This window comes from Canis lupus, chromosome 1 (genome assembly GCF_003254725.2).
Source record: "Canis lupus dingo isolate Sandy chromosome 1, ASM325472v2, whole genome shotgun sequence".
NCBI lineage: Eukaryota > Metazoa > Chordata > Mammalia > Carnivora > Canidae > Canis > Canis lupus.
Genome location: NC_064243.1, coordinates 49,338,585 through 49,357,305, shown reverse-complemented (window position 1 = coordinate 49,357,305; position 18,721 = coordinate 49,338,585). Strand labels below are relative to the sequence as shown.

Here is an 18,721-nt window from a genome sequence, read left to right as displayed (position 1 = left end):
CATTATACCTTTTGTGCCAGAAATACTACCCCTGAACTCTTGGTTTTACAGAGTCTGAACCCACTCACTTAGCCAGGGGCAAACTAGGGCTAGCAGTGGTGGAGATCCTCCCAGCCTGATGCCACCAAGCAGAGCACACCTGTGAGCCAACAAAGGTGCAGCAGAGGTTGATGGGGGCCCAACAGGCACCTGCTTCTTGCTTTTTCGAGAAAATGAGAGGCTCAAAGCTGCAGCAGGAAGAGTATCCTCGGGCTATCATACCCACCAATTGTTCAACAGAAGACAAGGAAGAAAGAAACCTAGATTTAATTTTTGGTATTTTACTTATATACTCATGAGAGACACACAGAGAGAGGCAGAGACATAGGCAGAGAGAGAAGCAGGCTCCCCGCTGGGAGCCTGATGTGACTCCATCCCAGGACCCCAGGATCATGACCTGAGCCAAAGGCAGATGCTCAACTGCTGAGCCACCCAGGTGCTCCAGATTTCTGGTATTTTAGAATGCAGATATATCAACAGGCCACCGTCTCCATGTGGCAGCTTCCCGCTGTAGCAAGGATCCTTTCGCACACCAGGAAAGACAGACTGCTTGTCTTGTGTTTGGATGCATCCAACCCCATTATAAAGAGGCATCCCTGACCATGGGCAAAAATTCTAGGTCCAAAGAAGAACAAAGATGCTCCAGCCTGCATTTGCACTTGACCTGCACGTGTGGTGAACATTTTATTCTTTCCTCCCAAATGGATCAAGGGAAAGACACTTCAGGGTTGAAAAGCAAGAATGCCACATCAGCATTCTTTAAAAAGCAGAATTATAAAATCCGGGAACAAACCAAAACAAGCAGCCACAGCATGGATCCCCAGTGCACTTGCTGTTTGTAGAATGAGGCCAGCTGTAGAAATTTGCAAACGGCTTTGAACCCAGACAAGACCTCTGACCCAAGACCATGATTCACATTACACTAGGTCAGCAAAGCCAAATGTGTGTGCATTCTCTGTAGCACCTTAGAGGAAAGTCTGGCTGCGTGGGTGAGATAGGAATATATTAATTTCCTGGACACTTAGTTTACTAGGGAAAGATTAACAGGTCTGTGATAGGTGAAAGCTCTCTGATTTCTCCCCGACTGATACAGAGGAGGGATTGTTTGTGGTGCTGGAATGAGGTAGCACAAACCTGCGGAGTGTGACCTTACAAGGAACACAGCATCTCGCCCTGTTGCTCGCTGGGGGCGTTTGGGGAGAGCAGCGGGACCCACATCCACCCGAGGGCGCACGGCTGGAAATCAGCCTGAGCCAGGAAAGGTCTGGATCAAAGGCTGGTCACTTTCTGAAATAAACTCCCTCCCACCGTTAGACTCTTGCTCAAGAGCTGTGCTGAGCTGGCCAGGGCCTCGCACCAGCGCAGGGAAAAGCATCGGGACCTCTCCTGCCTCCGGAGATAATGCCAACTGTGGATGACATTCTGGAGCACATAGGGGAATTTAACTTTTTCCAGAAGCAGACGTTTTTCCTCTTAGCGCTCATGTCTGTAGCGTTCACCCCCGTCTACGTGGGCATCGTCTTCCTGGCCTTCACCCCGGATCACCGCTGCCTGAGCCCCGGGGCGGCCGAGCTGGGCCGGCGATGCGGCTGGAGCGCGGCGGAGGAGCTCAACTACACGGTGCCGGGCCCGGGGCCCGCGGGCGACGCCTTCCCCCGCCAGTGCCGCAGCTACGCGGTGGACTGGAACCAGAGCGCCCTGGGCTGCGTGGACCCGCTGGCCGGCCTGGCCGCCAACAGGAGCCACCTGCCGCTCGGGCCCTGTCTGCACGGCTGGGCCTACGACACGCCCGGCTCCTCCATCGTGACCGAGGTGAGTGAGCGCAGGACCTAGAGCAGGAAAAAGCCAGCAGAGTAGCTCCTAAGGAAGAAGCCAGGTAAGGCTGCGCTCTTAACACTGTCTGGACGTGCTCCTTGGACTCAAGGTATCTTATAAAATCCTAGTTTCCAACCAAGACATGCAACCTCGTATTTGGAGTAGGAGCGAAGTAGTTAAGACTTCATCAAATTCTGACAATAAGGATTCCAGTTCATGCAAGTTTCAGGGGTAAGAAACAAACCAAGCGTAGCAGAATTTCCAGAAAAGGGGAAATGTTCAAGCTTGCTCTTTTCTTTTTTTTTTCTTTTTTTTTTCTGGAAGCCCTCCATTCTGCCAGCATAACAGATAGATACCTGAAAGCTCATGGAACTTACCTGAATGGTGCCTTCCTGTGATGGGATACATTTTTTTCTCTTGATGGCTATTTTTTCTCTCTATGATTTGCTCAAAATGATTGCATATAATTACCTGGGGTTGGAGCTTTGACTAAGGCACTATTATTCCTTTATTAAAAACTCCAGTTGATGTTAGCATCTAATTATGAAGCCTCATTTTAATAAATATAGAGAAAACAGCAAAAAAAAAAAAAAGTGGAGACCTGCTTTTATTGGAGACAAAGAGAAATAGGAGAATGGAATTATTCTAAAAATACAGAGAAAGCCAGCTGCCTGGCTTAATTTAAATGGACCGCTTAGATAACGTGAGGATGTTCTGTACGAACAGATATTTAGGTAGAGGAGCTTTTCTCAAATGGTCTAGTAGTTATTTGAAGTCACAGATTACAGGTCACAACGCCATACAATTTTAAGAGGCTTTACAGCGTGGCTTGATCTCACCCTTTCATACAGAGAAGAGGACACTGGGGCCCGGAACAGAGAAAGATTTTGCCCAAGGCCACAGAGGGAGAGAGTTAGCAGTTCGTTCTAGAAATTGGATCTCCCTACTTCCAGGCCAGCACCTGTTTTTCCTTCAACATTGCCTCTTGTTCCAAATGTGAGCAAATGTAAGAGCCTGTAGAGATGCTCCTGATTCCTCTACTAGTAAAGAGACAGCAAAGGGAAGCCGACCAGCCCAGCTTCCTCAGGGCAGCATTTGTATCCTATTTACACACCCATTTGCTTCTGTGTATCAAAGTTAGAGAGGGAGAGTGGGGTGTAAATGGAGTACTTACCTGCTTTCAACTGATTTAGCCAACAACAGAATTTGGCCTAATGACACACTTCCAGAGGGAATGCCAAGTAGATCGTGGGACAAATTTTTCAGTTGTATAAAGAAAATTCACATAAGCCAGAGAACAGTTCGTTTATTGCCCTGTCGTTCAGCCACATTGGTTCAACGAGAGGAGTATTCAATGAGTTCCCGGGCTGAGCTGTGTCTAAGAGGATTTTGTTTTCTTTCCCGACCCCGGGAAACTTCTCGCCCCTCTGCAGTTTAATCTAGTGTGTGCCAATTCCTGGATGCTGGACCTGTTTCAGTCGGCTGTGAACGTAGGATTTTTTATCGGTTCTGTGGGTATCGGCTACCTAGCAGACAGGTAGGTGCCGCACGAATGTGATGGGATTTGAGTATTCCTGAAGGTCTGGAAAGCACTTGGATTCTCCTGCCCCTGCTTGAGTAGCATCCTTTCCCCAAACACCCAGACCACAATTTCCTGGCCTCATGTCATTGTCTTGACAATTTGAGATTTCTTCTGTGGCTTAGATCAGCATGAGCAATGTGAATATATTCTAATTCCTTGGAGAATAGAGGGATATTTCTACATTAAGCAGCAGTTTTTTCCTTGTGGGCTATCCGGAAGCCGGGGGTCAGAAAGAAGAGTAATAGATGACTTGATGTGTGATTCCTGATTCATGGGCCTCATCACCATCTCCCCATTCCTGAGCCTGCAGGGCCCCTGGGGTCTTCCTTCCTCTTCCTGCCCCTCCTATACCCAGAGCCAGTGTAGACGCTCCTTGCGGCTGTCCTTGCCTGGCCCACAGCATTGCAGGCATCCTGGACTGGGGACCAGATGTAATTATAGGTGAGGAGCCCAGGATATGATCTGGTAAAAGGGAAACTGGGTCCATCTACACTGACAGAGGTAAATATCCACAATGTTAGTGTCCCTGGAGTGAGATGAGGAAAGATCTCTATGTGTAGAACATACAGCAAATGGTCCTCTCATATAGTCTGTGTCTTCAGGGAGCCAGCTTTCAAGGAGTTGTATGAATCCAGCTGTGCCTGTATGTCTTATCTATCAATCACTTTGTAATCCCAAATTTGGTGTTCTGGAAGTTCCTTATAACATACATCTTTACTAGGTTGATGGCTAATTAGATATTTTTAGGAGTCTCCAAAGGGAAAGGAACAGAAAAATGTGCTTTATAGTTGGGACTTTAGCACTCATAATACTGACCATTTATTGGGTGTTTTCCGGGTACCACGCACCATGTTCAACTGTTTAGATAGTATCATCCTTTTTAATAGCCAGCCACCCATGAGCTCGTGATATATAACTGTAGAATAAATATATCTAATACAATTTATTTAATAAATTTATAATTTATTACAAAATATAAGTATATATTTAATTCTAAAATAAATAGCAAACATACTTTATACTTGCTGCCCTCCCCAACTATTTCTGTGATGCAAAGAAACCGAAACCTGTGATATTATATTAAATGTAAATCCAATATTTTCTTTGATTATGCTGCTGTATTGTCAGGCTGGAGGAAAAGTTGCAAATGAGTTAAAGATTAATTATGATAGGTTAGTCTGTCCCATCCCAGGGTCATCTGCTGTAGCAGCAGGAGGGAGAGGGGCAGGGCAGTTGAGGCCACTGGGTCACAAGGCAGCTCTGTCCATCATGCCACTTCTATAACTGTCTGCTCAGTCTTTCTTCAAAGGTACTTCCTGGGACTTCATGTGGGAGGCTTATGAGGTAAAAAGGAAAGTGACTGACTTTTATTTTTACTGCCCCACAAGCGAGGTCTGTGGTTTGAGATGACTCGGTTAAGTCCAGAGAGCTGCTGGCAAGGGGCAGTCCAAAGTCTGCTTTGCTCCCTTGTGTGGCTGTCTGGCCCATGTCTACTCCCTGCCTCCCTGTATGGTGTAGATCCTAACATTCAGCTGCCAGGATGGAAGTGAGCAAATAGGTGATTGAGCCTCACAGCTAGTTAAATAAATGAGTTAATTATTCTCATCCCACTCAAGGAGTAGGAGACCGGTTATAATTCCCCACCTGACAGTGCATTCCTGACTTTATAAGCCTCACTCAATTATCTACCTTCTTGGATGATCTCATTATTTTGTTCCTATTGTTGAAATCTTCTATGCAAAGTTGATTACTCATTATTCTTCCCCCAAAAAAAGATACCCAAACCTCCACTTCTTTTTCATAAATTGTCTGAAGATTTGGTAGTTGTTCCTCTTCTTTTCTGTTCTACTCATGTGTGCATGGGAGAGTGGGAAGTAAGGCAACAACCAGTGGGTGAAAAAGAGAAGGCAAGTTATCGCTGCATACTTAATGCCTATTTCTGGATAATATTCAGATTTTATGCAAGGGTACAAAAATCTCATGAAAATGCATTTTATGCTACAGATTAAACCAATATTAAATAAAATAGATTGTCTTCTCTGATGCTTTTGAAAAATATGAACCAACAGTTGATTAAGTTATCTTTTAGAAGAAAACCGGAAGGATATTATGAAAAGGTTGTAAATAGGGATACTGAGGTTTACACCATGTCAACTTTCTGAAGGTCAGTTTGCAAATGGACAGGAGGAAGGAAGGATGAGCATGTGTTAGAGAATTTGAAAATAAACCTTTTATAATATGTCTAATTTATGTCATCATTCAAACCTCCTAAAAAATGTTTTTTAGTGTCACCTGACACAAAAAAGTAATGTTTCACCAATTCTAGATTTTTTTTACTCCACTGATCAGAAATTGTAAGTCCTCTATTTATTGGCAAGTCTGTAAAAGTCCAATGACTGGTTTTCTGCGGAATAAAGCCCTAATGTTAGCATTTGCTCATTTCCATGGTATATTTGCTCCCACCATGGTCATTTCAAGCTACCAAAGTGAGGTCACTGAACACAGAATTGGCTACAAATATGCACCATTTTACAGTATTTCCACTGTACAAATACGACAGAGGTAAATTATCTCATGAGCATAGATAATGGTCAGTCATGGTAAAATAATTGGGAAGCAATGTTTTTGCATATTTATCACACATGTTTTTAATATATTTTCCTTAAATGTATGATTTAATTTTTAACAATGGCCGTGTTCAACAATTAGCTCACAAATTTTCTGAAAGCCTAATAATTAGCTGCAAAAGCCAGTACCCACTGTCTGTATTTCCTGATAGAACTAGGTCAGGGCAGAATCAAAGTCCCAGTGAGTCATCGTCAAACTTACTCAACTATGTAAAATCTTCCAAAATAAGCTCCCCACTACCCACAATGTCCCAGGTATCCTTGTGTGCTATATGTCATTTATGATCATAACAGCCTTTTAAAAATTATTTTCTTATCCCCCATTTGCAGAAGAGGAAATTCAGTGAAATGAAAGCAGTGCTTCCCAATGTTAATGTGCATACAAACCACCCAGATCTTGTTAAAACTGATTCTAATCCAGCAGGTCTAGAGAGAAAAGTCTCAAACCATTGCATTCAAACCACTCCCAGGTGATGCTGATGAGCCCTGGCCCACATTGAGTAGCAAGGAGCTAAAGGATTTATGAAACCAGCAGTGCTGGAGTCCACCCCCCCTCTTGTTTTATCTCTTTATTTTTCATTTTACCACTTACATGGTTCTGTTGCAGGGAGAAAAAGTCTCAAACCACTATCCCAGGTCTTCAAAACTTCTTCCAGCCACGCCATATTTTTGTAACAGCATTATGTCCTCATTTGAGACATGTCCCCCACTGAAGTGTTTTGCATCATAGATTTGATGTTCTGAAGCTTTCCATGCTCTGAGTTTCCAATGGTAAATATTCCCTCTTTTCAGCCACAGGATTTTATCCACCTGTGGGGGCATGATTGGTATGGTATGCCCAAGTCAACTCTGGAAGATAGAGAGCCATCCTCTGAGCAAATGTTTACGAATTCCATGAGGGTAAAGGATGGGGTTTGGTTGGAGAACAAGGGAAGAAAGGCTAAAACACTTTGTTGAGATGTGACTTTGGAAGACTTTGAGTAATAGGCTACGGAGGCAGGGACACATGGGCGGCTCAGTCAATTGAGCATCCAACTCTTGGTTTCAGCTCAAGTCATGATCTCAGGGTTGTGAGATCAAGCCCTGCTCCTTCTGCTTCTCTCCCTACTTGTGCTCTCTCTCTCTCTTGCTCTATCTCAAAAAAAAAAAAAAAAAAAAAAAAAAAAAAGGCCAAGAAGGCAGATATTTACAGTGGGGAATCATTAACTGAGAATTAAGAAATGAATCATCTAAACAGGGTTTTAAGAAGTTTAGTAGTTTACATTAATTACTTATGAGACTGCTTGATCTCTAAATTTCAGATTTAAAACATTCACAGCCCAAATAACTGTTAATGACATTGTGGATTACTTTCACATGGTCAGTTGATATCAAAATGGTCACTAGAACATAGCTGCCTACAAGCAGAGCAGCTGGTAAAAAATGTTCAGCCACCATCGAATATGCAAAGCAAATGACATAAAATCCTTGTGATTCTTCAGTTTGAAGTAGGTAAGTAAAGATTAAACAAAACACTGCTTTCTATGAAGAATCTTTAAAATATCCTTTAATGGCCAATTAAGGGGTGTCTTAGAACAAAACGAGGTGGACATGATGACATAATGACACCATAAACAAGTTGCTCCAAGTCAACTTTCAGAGAGCCTGCTTACAAACAGAAGGCAGGAAATGGGGGAGGCCAAGTGTCTAACTCTTTATGTGTAATATCTCACTTTAATCCTCTTGTCAACTAGGTCAGATAGGTCTTCATCAGTTGAGGAAATTGAAAAAGGTTGAGTAACTGGCTGACATGTATAGTAAGTGATAAAGCCAAGATTCAACCCACATCTCTAAGTTTTCCTCTCCTCTGTGTCCTGGGACATTTCCCGGGTCCCTCAGCTGATGAAACCCAAGTCCCAACCCTCCAAAAAAACATTTAATGAAAAAACAAACAAACAAACAACCCAAGTTCCTTGGACAGAAGAAGGTGTGGTGGAAGTTATCTTGCTGGAAAGCTCCAAGACAAAGGCTCCCCATCCCGACCCCCACCAGAGACCATTTCCGTGGAGACATGCAAACACCACAAAGCCAGAAAGCAGTGTTGAAAATGGATTAGGAAGTATATTAAACACTGAATTTTCTTTTTCCTAAAGCAAAAACTTCTCTTGGGTGGCCAGTTGGTTGAGACTGTTAGCGCAAAGGCCCCAGCCCCTACGATGATGGAAGACCCAGACGGGCCCCTAGGGCATTCAGCATTGGGTGGCCTTGGAAGAATCACCCCTGCTTGAATACTCTCCACAGTGTGGGACTGAGAAGGTTCTCTAAGCCCTGGGGTGAATGGGGCTCATTGTGCACAGGATTTTCAGAGTGCCCTGGGGAAAATGCTGAAGTAAACCTCCACCTAAGATTTCTGTAGCTTCCATGCACTCTCTACAACCGTCATGAGTCTACTCTAATTCTTTTTTCTCTTTGTTTGTCTCCTTGCAGGTTTGGCCGTAAGCTCTGCCTCTTGGTCACAATCCTCATAAACACTGCATCTGGAGTTCTCATGGCTGTCTCCCCAAACTATACATGGGTGTTAATTTTCCGCTTGATCCAGGGGCTGGTCAGCAAGGCAGGCTGGTTAATAGGCTACATCCAGAGTAAGAATTGCTTGTGGCTGTGAGAACAAAGCCATGTTGCTGCCCAAACCCTCAAGAGACGGGAGGGGGCTGTGCCCAAGAATGGACCCAGCTTCAAGAGAATGTGGAGAGACTTTTTTGTTCTGTATCAAAAGGATTTCTAAAGCCTTTTCAGTCAACTCATTCTACATTGTTCCTATAAAGAAAACAATGAAGGCAGAAATGAGAGTAAACGTCATGCCATCCAGATTCTCATATAACTTTTTAGAAAAATGCTTTCTGTACCCTGGGGTGTTACATACAGAGAAAACCAGGCCTACCAGACCTATACATAAAGAAAAATTCAATGATGAGAGATACGTCAGATTTATAGGGGACTTTACTGCTTTGCATAAATGGATTCTAGGAAACCACTGTTATACTTACTTGATATACCCGGAAATGGAGAATATGAGCCCTGTGGGGAGCCTGAGTTCCCCAGCGCCTCCTCTGACCAGGAACATCATTCCATCCCACTCACTAGCAGCCAGTCTTATGCTGAAGCTCCATGGAGTATAGGAGAATATTTGAATCCTAACAGCATAACATCTTCAAAGCCATATTTTTAAAAATTAGCATCATAATTAGAGCTTGGGAATGAGCTCCATCTTTACTTTCTCTCAGCTACAGTCAAATAGCATCCATACAAAGGGAAGTGGATGCTTTGAAATTAAAACCATCACTATCATAAAACCGGTATTACCCCTGACAGCTAGAATATGTGTGTTTAAAACTGTAGCTGGTAAAGTTAATTTGGGGATCTCTGTGAGATACAGAAGAAGGATGCTGGATGCTATTACGTGCTGTCGTGGTAGGCATCTAATCTCCATGCGAGCAGCAAAGGAATATATCAAAGTACAGTTATTCAATCAGTAATTCGGTTTTTTAGAACACATAACATGCAGAAATATGTATAATTTAAATGTGTAAATTTAAATTTCAGCCTTCTACCCATTATTTCTTCTCCAGGCCCTCTGAACGACCTTTTTCTGCACCGCCATCCCCAGACGCTGCCTGTGACCCCAACCACTTCAAAATATTTCTATTTATTGAGCACTTACAGGCTTTTGTTTAACTCTGTTTTAAATACTTTTTGATAATTTGCAATAATATATAGAAACATTTTAGGATGCATTTCTATATGGTTTATAAATAGTTGATGTATTTAACATGATTACTAAACATTTAAAGCAAAAGATCTGTGGCTCATGAAATATCTGGAATTTAAATTCTAGTATGTTTGTGATGCAGAAATGACTAGTCCTTAAATCCATGTACTGCAGACTTCATGGAATGGGATAAAGCTGATATTTTTTTTTTACCGCATGCAGTGGTATGTGATAACCTGGCTCTTGGACAATAAAAAGCCCTGGTTTGGGGGGTTGTCTGATTTCTAAGTTGTAAATATTCCCACCATGACTGGCTTTAAGATACCAATACATTTAATAACCAGCTTGCAAAATTCCTGGAGATTTAAAAATCAGTTCTTGCAAGTGAGTCCTAGCTGACCAATCAGTATGGAAACCCACTGCCAGGTTTCCAAGCCATTTACACACATTATCAGGACTGCCAAGAAAATACTTAATTCATATAAGACAACAAGCTATATTGAGATGTTCATTTACATAAAAATCACCTACAGTCTCAAGTCAGTGTTTGATCCATTTATTCAGGTCTTAAATTACCATTGCCTTACTATTCTTGATCAAAATTTTGCAAATAAAACAACTGGATTATTGGTTGTTGGGTTTTTGTTTTGTTTTGTTTTAGAAAAAAGGCAAAACAAAAAAAATAAAAACAACTTTGGATTGCTTCAAAAAAATTTTTTTGCACACATGTTAAATTCAGGTGTAATTGCCCTTGAAATGACCCTATAAATCAAACATTTTGTTCATACTGGCAGGCCTCTCACCCCACCCAATGTGGAATTACAAGATCTTATATTAATTAATATAACAGCAATAATCATGACAAAATAGTCCCCAAAGAACATGAAAGTTTTTCAGAAAGTTGTATAAAAAAACTCTAGAGTTTGTCCTCCTTTTTAAAAAATATATATTTATTTATTTGAGAGAGAGAGCATGAACTGGGGGAGAGGTAGACTCCTTGCTGAGCAGGGAGCCAAACTAGGGGCTCAATCCCAGGACTCTGGGATCATGATCTGAGCTAAAGGCAACTGCTTAGCCAACTGAGCCACTCAGGTGCCCTTTGCCTTCGTTTTTGAGGTTGGCATTGGTGCTTCCCCAGAGTCGGGCAGCCAACTCATTGTCATACTGACTTACATTGACCATTTGGATTCTTTCTGCAGTTACAGAATTTGTCGGGCGGAGCTATCGGAGAACTGTGGGCATCGTTTACCAAGTGGCCTTCACCGTTGGGCTCCTGCTGCTGGCTGGGGTGGCGTATGTGCTTCCTCACTGGAGGTGGCTGCAGTTCACTGTTACTCTGCCCAACATCTGCTTCTTGCTCTATTACTGGTAAGTCTATTTGGAACAAAACAGGAAATAACTTAAACTATTTCATTTTACTGAAAAGGCTGACTCCCCGAATGCACAGCATCTTTCCAAATTCCAAGGTGTCCTTCAGTCTCCTTCCACAGAAAGCCCAGGTCCATGTTTCTGGGATAAAACAAAACAAAAGAAGCAAACAAAAAAAAACATGAGCTTCAACCAAATTTACATTCTCAGTAAGTTTACCCAGGGGGTTACCAATTCTGCACTTAGAGCTTCAAAAAATTAATTTCTATTCTACTGGGCAGTTCTTGAACTATCTGGATATGCCACTGAGAGTCCTTCCAGATGTTTCCCTTGCAGGCTAGCCATTTATGGTTCCCGTCTTTCCTGACCTGGTTCCCAAGTCCTTCACCTTCTTGGCTCTTCAGCTCTTGCAACCCTGGCCGAACTGGCTCTGCTTCCTGAGGTGTGGGCGACTGAGCTGAACCCCCACCAAATGTGATCTAGAAAAATCTCCCTAGGGCATCACAGTGGAAAAGATGCACGTTGTGGGCCGTGGGTTGATTGCCACTGAGCACACCCCATTTTTGTTCCTAATGTCAAGTCTTAACTGAGGAATTGTGTCTGGTTCCTCTCTCCATTGCACTCCCACAGACTTCCTTCCCAAGTTACCTTTGAGCCCCACCTCTCCGAGTGATGCCCCGACCTGGAGCCTTCCCAACTCCTGGCCAGAACTACCACCAGGGCGGTCCTGCTACTCCTTCCGGCCAGTCCCTCTTCCTACCACCCACCCTGAACCAGCTGCTCCAAGAGTCCTCTCCAAACACAGATCCAAGTGGCTAGAGTCCTGCTCAAGGAGATATGGGTTCCTAAAAGGAACCCAACAATCATTTAAAGGCAAACAAGGAGCTTCTATTAAAGCATCCCAGTGTTCTGCTAAATTCAGCAGCCTCGCTTGTGAGCTCTGCGACACCTTACCTCAAACTCTTACCCCTTCCTTTGAGAAATCAGCTCTCAGAATAATAAACATAAAATACTCGCTCTACCCCCCATGATAGAACTGCATCTGACTGTGAGGTCTTTCCTCCTGTCCCATCTCTTCAGGCTTGTATTTTTGCAGTGGAGCAAGAGAGACCAAAATCTAACCTGAGTTACAAGAAACAAGACAGTGATGGCTATAAAGGGAGTGACCAGGAGCAGATGAGATACTCCTTTATCTCCCTCATCCAATATATGTGCTTCACAGAAAAACACAAGAACAACAACAACAACAAAAACAGGCCCACAAAATACAACAGCTAGAATTACAAAATCCGTTCATCCAAGGGTGGTGGAAGGCAGGACAGGGAATTGGGAGGATCGATGGCACAGGGACCAAAAACGTATTCCAATCAGTCCGGGCACGGGGGCTGGCAAGTGCTAGAAAAGAACTACAGAAAAACCTGTGGTCCATTCAGACTCACCGGTGTTAAAAATCCACACACTGGTGTCAGGAAGATTCTGCCTTAAGCACACCAGAGACAAAAATCCCAGCTCCTCAGAGACAAGGGAATATGCAAAGGGCCCTTGGCAGAGTGGGTCCTGCCTTCCCTGGCAGAGGAGGGGACAAGAAAAAGAGCTCCTACAGCCTCCTTCCAATCCACCCATCCCCTCTGGATGGCAGGCAATCAATGGCCTGCAGCAGCCTTCAGTTTGGCAGGAGATGGATGCGGTGAAGGGAATTTTTCTGCAGAGGTTGAGCTACTCAGGGCAGACTGCAGGTAGACTGTCTTGTGGAAAAGTCTGTTGCTTAAGAAAACCACCAAAGAGAAGAGGTGCAGCTGGAAAAGGGATGCTTTGCCAGGTGTCTTTGCTTCATTGGTGCTGATAATGAATAGAGGAAAGAGGATGGAGAAGAGGCAGCCACTGATAATATATGAAGACTGCATTGCTGTGAGGAAAGCCAAGGGCAAACCAAATCCAACGTAGTAAGGCCAATTCCTTTCTATGTTTGACAACCGCTGGTGCATTTCAATTCCTTTATTGAACCAACGATATTCAAAGCAGTACAGTGAGTAGAGAAGGGACATGTGCAGAAGACTAACCAGCTGACCAACAAGGTGGGTGGGAAAGAGACTCACAAACATCCCCTGGATGAGGAAAAGAGCCTGCAGCAAGAGGTTGAAGAGCATGTCAGCAATTATTTTGCTGACACTAGGGAATGGGTGAGGCTTCCTCCCTGATACCTCAAATGCCAGGTCAGCTATGTCTTGAAACCAAATGGCATTTACAACTTTGCTGAGCACAAACAGAGGGAGCACCCAAAGAGCACTGAAGATGGATGTAAGGAAGAATTCCAGCCACGACCAAACGTCTCCATGCAGTGATGGATCACCAATAATCTGGGCTGTCACTGACTGCAGAACAGGAATAAACACTCGATAAAACAGGAGGAGACTTAACCAGAAGACACCACCATTCCAAGCGCAGCATTGGAAAATTCTACTAACGATACGTGGCTCGCTCTCTTGCTTCCTTTCTATACTCTGGGCTCTCCTCTGCGCCAGGCACTGCTTGCCCTTCTTCGACGCTGCTCCTCTCGCTTTTGTTGAATCCGAGCATCCAGTTTTGAGATGGTACAAATTCCCCAGATGGAGTCTTTGATTCCCCTGGCAAGGTCCTGGAGAAAGGTTTTGACACTGTCAGCCATCTCTTCACCACCCAAACTACCAACTACACACAGAGAGAAGCATCTCAAAATCTTTCATCATGAAGGACCCGGCCCCTCCGAGCCCGGCCGCCAGCTCCCGCCCGGGCGCTCCCAGGGCCGGGGCCGCTGCACCAGCTCTGGGCATGCCCGGGCCGCACAGGGCGCTTGCTTTTGTTATTTCTTATCTTTTTGATTCTGGCCATTCCAACAGATGTGAAGTGACATCTTATTGTGGCTTCGATTTGGATATCCCTGGTGATGAGTGATGCTGAGCATCTTTTCATGTACGAATTGGCCATGTGTATGTCTTTTGGGAAAATGTGTATTAGGATCCTCTGCCCATTTTTAAGTCAGATTTTTTTTTTTTGCTCTTGAGTTGTAGTTCTTTGTATATTTTTGATATTCACCCTTTTCCTGATACATGATTTGTGTATTTTCTCCCATCCAATAGGCTAATTTTTCATTTTGTTGATTTCCTTTGCTGTCCAGCCCCTACACAATTTTATTTCCTTTGTAGATCCAGCCGAACTTCATTGTGTAAGATCTCTTGCAGAAATTTGATTACGACCTCTGGGGATGGGGGTTCAGGAAGACCCCCCCCCCGATTCCATACTAAACAGCACTGACCACACTTGTGCTATACCCTAGGTGCATTCCTGAGTCTCCGAGGTGGCTGATCTCCCAGAGTAAAAATGCTAAAGCCATGAGGATCCTTAAGTACATTGCAAAGAAAAATGGAAAATCTCTGCCTGCCTCCCTTCAGGTGAGCAAGTGGCTAAACTATCAGATTGGGGAACAGTGACAGGAGGATCTGGGAAAGCCATGCATTCTCAATGGGGGGGGGGGGGGCGATGGGAGTGTCACAGAAGGGGTCCACCATATGCAACAGGATATTTCTGTTGTACTAGGATTCATGGACCCTGGTAAAAAATTCAAAATCAATCAAAAACATGAAACTAAAAGGAACCCAACAGTCATTTAAAGGCAAACAAGGAGCTTCTATTGTGTGCAACCCAAGGCTGTGTGGGTCACTCATACCCAAATACCCGATGTCTTCCTTACCATATGGCCACTGAGACACTCAGGGAGGGGAGATTTCCCCAGAGGGAAGAGTCTTCAGACATAAATAATTTCTTAGAATTTTAAACATTCTGGATAAAAACTTGCCCCTAAATGTTTTGATCAGTCTCCTGCCTTCTGAAATAAGAGAAGTTACAGGGGTGTCCATTTTCTCTGCATGTCATGGTTTGCCTTTGGTAGACCTTATCACCTTTGGTGTAAGCCTTTTGCTCTGACAGGGGATGGAAAAGCAAAACTCAAACTGGTTAGAAAACTGTCAAAATAAGAGTGATCGTCTCTGTGCAAGGATCTAAGATAGGTTGCCAGTAAGCATTTATGATTGACATGATTTAGAGTGAGTATTGGGACTTTTCCCACCTCCTCTCTGGTTTCTGAGTGGTTGGGATAGATACTTTTTTCCACTGATGACCAGCATAGCACTGATTGAAGTTTTAGATCCTCTTGGAGATTGCTCAGGGACTAAAGCACATGTGAGTCACTGTCTTGCCAAAGTTCAGAGTTCATGTGAGAGCGGTTAAGTCTGCTGGAGGTTCTTCCCTTCACTCCTCAGGCTTTTACACACCCTCCCGCGCTGCTGTAGGAACAAAGGTTCTGCTTCCCAAACCCTGGAGACTGAATCTCAACTGCACCACCTGCTGTTTTCTCCTAGAGCAGGGCTTCTCAAATGTTAATACCTGTGCCCAGGTTGCTCCTGGGGACCTTGCAGGATTGCAGATTCCAGTTCAGGTGTCTGGAAGGGGGCCCCAGGTCTTTCATTCTAACAAGTTCCAGGTGATACCAAGCTGTTCCAAGTGCCAAGGTCCTAGAACAGAGCCTCCTGACTGCTGGGCGACATCTGGTCTGGCAGGGAGCACACCCACCACCCTGTGCCCTCAGCCATCAGAGCCCCTGGGCTGGGCCTCCTTCTACCCCACTGTGCTTGACCTTCAGTTGCTGGACATATGCACATGAGTTACTTACCTAAAACCCCTTATCCCAGCTTCCTCTTCTGTGGAAGAGGGTGAAAAAGATAGAAACCAACTTCCAGGATAGCCAAGATTTAATGAACTAGTAAGTATGAAAAGTTCACTATGAGCCCTCAGCAAGGGTCAGATACTGTTGTGATTCCCTGCAATACCCAGGGATGTCGTCTTTAACCACACAAAGCTGTTCCTCCTGTTTCCATTCCTAGAGCCTCAGACCTGATGAAGAAGTTGATGAGAAGTTGAATCCGTCATTTCTTGACTTGATCAGAACCCCTCAAATAAGAAAACACACTTTGATCTTGATGTACAACTGGTAAGGAATGTTTTTCACTCTAAAAACGTTTTTTAAGCCCCATCATCCACATTAGGGGAACGAATAAGAGAGCACTGTCACACAGCCTCAATCCAGTATAACTACTAACAGTGGACAGTAAGGGGATTCATTCAAAGCAGTTTTTCCTGATATCATTTTTTCAAGCAGGTGTTTAAAATCAGCTTACAGTCTCAAAGTATAGATAAGTATACTCTCAACCTTGGCATTGCCTTAGAATCTCCTGCGAGATTATAAAATGCCTACACCAGAACCCACACCCTGGCCCCAGAAAATATTGATTGAATTGATCCAGGGAAATGTCTAGGCACCAATACTTTAACATCCTCCAGGTGAGTCTGATATACAGCCCAAACTGAGAACTATTCCTTTTATACCTACGATGAGTATAGATCTCTTCTTATTGTACATGGTTTTTTCTCTGTCTTGTCTATTAGAGAAAGAAAGAAACTTACAAATGAGAATAAACCACAAAGAGTAATCCACTGGCTGCACAATCCCGTGGCTGACACATGATGGTTTCCACTGTCTGCAGGCTGCCCCTAGGGCTCTGAGCCCTTCATTCAGCACCAAGCCTTGCTTAGTGCAGCCCGCTTTCCTTTCGGTGTACCCCAGGACTTACTTACACTGGCCAAATGAAGATTTGGAATCACGGACAGAAACAAAGCTCCTCAGGAACTAAGTTAGCAAGCTTGACAATACTGCATAATACTGCATATAAAATGCAGCAGGGAAATTTGGCTTCGAATCCTTCTTCCCTTTTCTGAATAGTTTTGACTCTTGCCAAGTGTCCTCATATTTGCCATTACAGATGATGAACACTTCCGGTCAACAAAACAAAATGTCAAAATGCTGTCTGTATTATGTCAGGAGAGAAATCAGCAAGAGGAGAGGTTTTACCTGTTTGGTTATTTGGTACCCATTTGGTTCTCTCGTTCCCTAAAATTTGAATTAAGTAGTCAATCCCCTTGATCCCAATTCTATTAGAAGACCACAAAGAGAGAAATAATTAACATCCACTAATAACCTGATACAGTTTAGCCAAATAAATCACTCTAGAAAGATATTTTTTTCCTACCTTTCAATTCAGCCAGGGAATGCCATCCTGATTTCTTCTCCTTTCCTGGTTCTGGGGTCACAGTCAGCCACCACAGTGGATCAGATAATGTAAAAGCAGTAGAGTGGAGGGAATAGCAATAAATAGGTGACAAAGAAAGGTGACCCACAATCAATTCTTATTTTTCCAGAAGGCTCTCCTTGTTGATGACTTGCTTTTGGTGTTTGACTTGACCTGAGCTCTCCTCTTTGCTCAGGTTCACAAGCTCTGTTCTCTACCAAGGCCTCATCATGCACATGGGCCTTGCAGGGAGCAATATCTACTTGGATTTCTTCTACTCTGCCCTGGTGGAATTCCCAGCTGCCATCATCATCATCCTCACTATTGACCGTATAGGTCGTCGGTATCCATGGGCTACATCAAATATAGTGGCAGGGGCAGCCTGCCTTGCATCGGTTTTCATCCCTGAAGGTGAGTGTCAAGCCAAGCTGGGTTCTTGTCTTCCAAGGCCTTGAGAAGAGGGGATGTCACAGCTCTCTGATGTGATAAATTACCATGTAATTTATCATCGAAGTCAATTTGGAAAGAATCTGGGACCTTCCTGAGCAAACCCATGTCGCCACCCTGTCTTTAAGAACAATTGTACCCAACCGTTGCCTGGTGTAATATAATCATACCTGATTGTTCCCTAATATACTATAACAAGAAAGGTTAAGAGAACACCTGCTACAGGCCCTCAAGCTGGCCCAGAACAGAGAGAGCATGGGCTTTGCGGTAGAGCAGGCCCAGGGTGAAGGCTTCTTCCAGCATTTCCCAACTACTATTTAGGCAACTCCTTTGAGGTCCCTGCATCATCCTGCAGAAAAAATAAGAAAGCTTAGGCCAATGCAAACAATGCACAACTATTTAGTTCCTTTCCTTCCTTTCAAAGTGCTTTCTCAATTAATGGGAGCAAAAACCTGTACAAAAGAATCTTATTGGCAACATGGAACTTTGTTTGAACCCTTTAGTTATTAGCAATTATTTAAGATTTGCCCATATTTTGCTGTTTCTTTTGGGTAACCTGTATAAACTAGAGTTGGCCCAGCTCTGGAAACCTGTAAAATCCTGTTTTCCCTAGTGACTGAGATCTAAAGAGAGTGTTAGACTCGTGCCCAAGGTTAAAACTAACAGACATGGGAGATTTCGTTCAAAAGTCTTGAGTTTAGAGAAGAAGAATTTTGCATTCTCATCCCATTATGGAATGTGGACTTTCCCTTGCACACCTCTGGAGTATGGTTCGCAGACCAGGGATTGTATGTGGTGTGTGTAAGTGGTGCATTTTTGCCCCTCAGATCTACAGTGGCTAAGAGTTACGGTCTCGTGCTTGGGTAGAATGGGGATTACAATGGCCTTCGAAATGGTTTGCCTGGTCAATGCGGAACTGTACCCTACGTTCATCAGG

At 43.8% G+C, this 18,721-nt stretch overlaps 2 protein-coding genes across 2 annotated transcripts in view; one reads left to right on the top strand and one right to left on the bottom strand.

The window, feature by feature from the left end:
• Positions 1-1,036: 1,036 nt before the first annotated feature.
• The window catches only part of SLC22A2 (solute carrier family 22 member 2), a 31,846-nt gene continuing 14,161 nt past the window's right edge, over positions 1,037-18,721 (top strand). Inside the window, exons 1-8 of the mRNA XM_025422687.3 lie at positions 1,037-1,851; positions 3,288-3,391; positions 8,530-8,684; positions 11,011-11,179; positions 14,493-14,607; positions 16,096-16,202; positions 17,534-17,748; positions 18,612-18,720. Coding sequence (XP_025278472.1) covers positions 1,441-1,851; positions 3,288-3,391; positions 8,530-8,684; positions 11,011-11,179; positions 14,493-14,607; positions 16,096-16,202; positions 17,534-17,748; positions 18,612-18,720 — 1,385 coding nt within the window. The 5' untranslated portion in view covers positions 1,037-1,440. The remainder of the gene's footprint in view (positions 1,852-3,287; positions 3,392-8,529; positions 8,685-11,010; positions 11,180-14,492; positions 14,608-16,095; positions 16,203-17,533; positions 17,749-18,611; position 18,721) is intronic.
• Positions 12,462-13,919, bottom strand: LOC112644397 (etoposide-induced protein 2.4 homolog). The gene is given in 2 exon segments (XM_035709023.2): positions 12,462-13,703; positions 13,706-13,919. Coding segments are annotated over 2 exon segments (1,020 nt in total). The 5' UTR covers positions 13,845-13,919; the 3' UTR covers positions 12,462-12,822.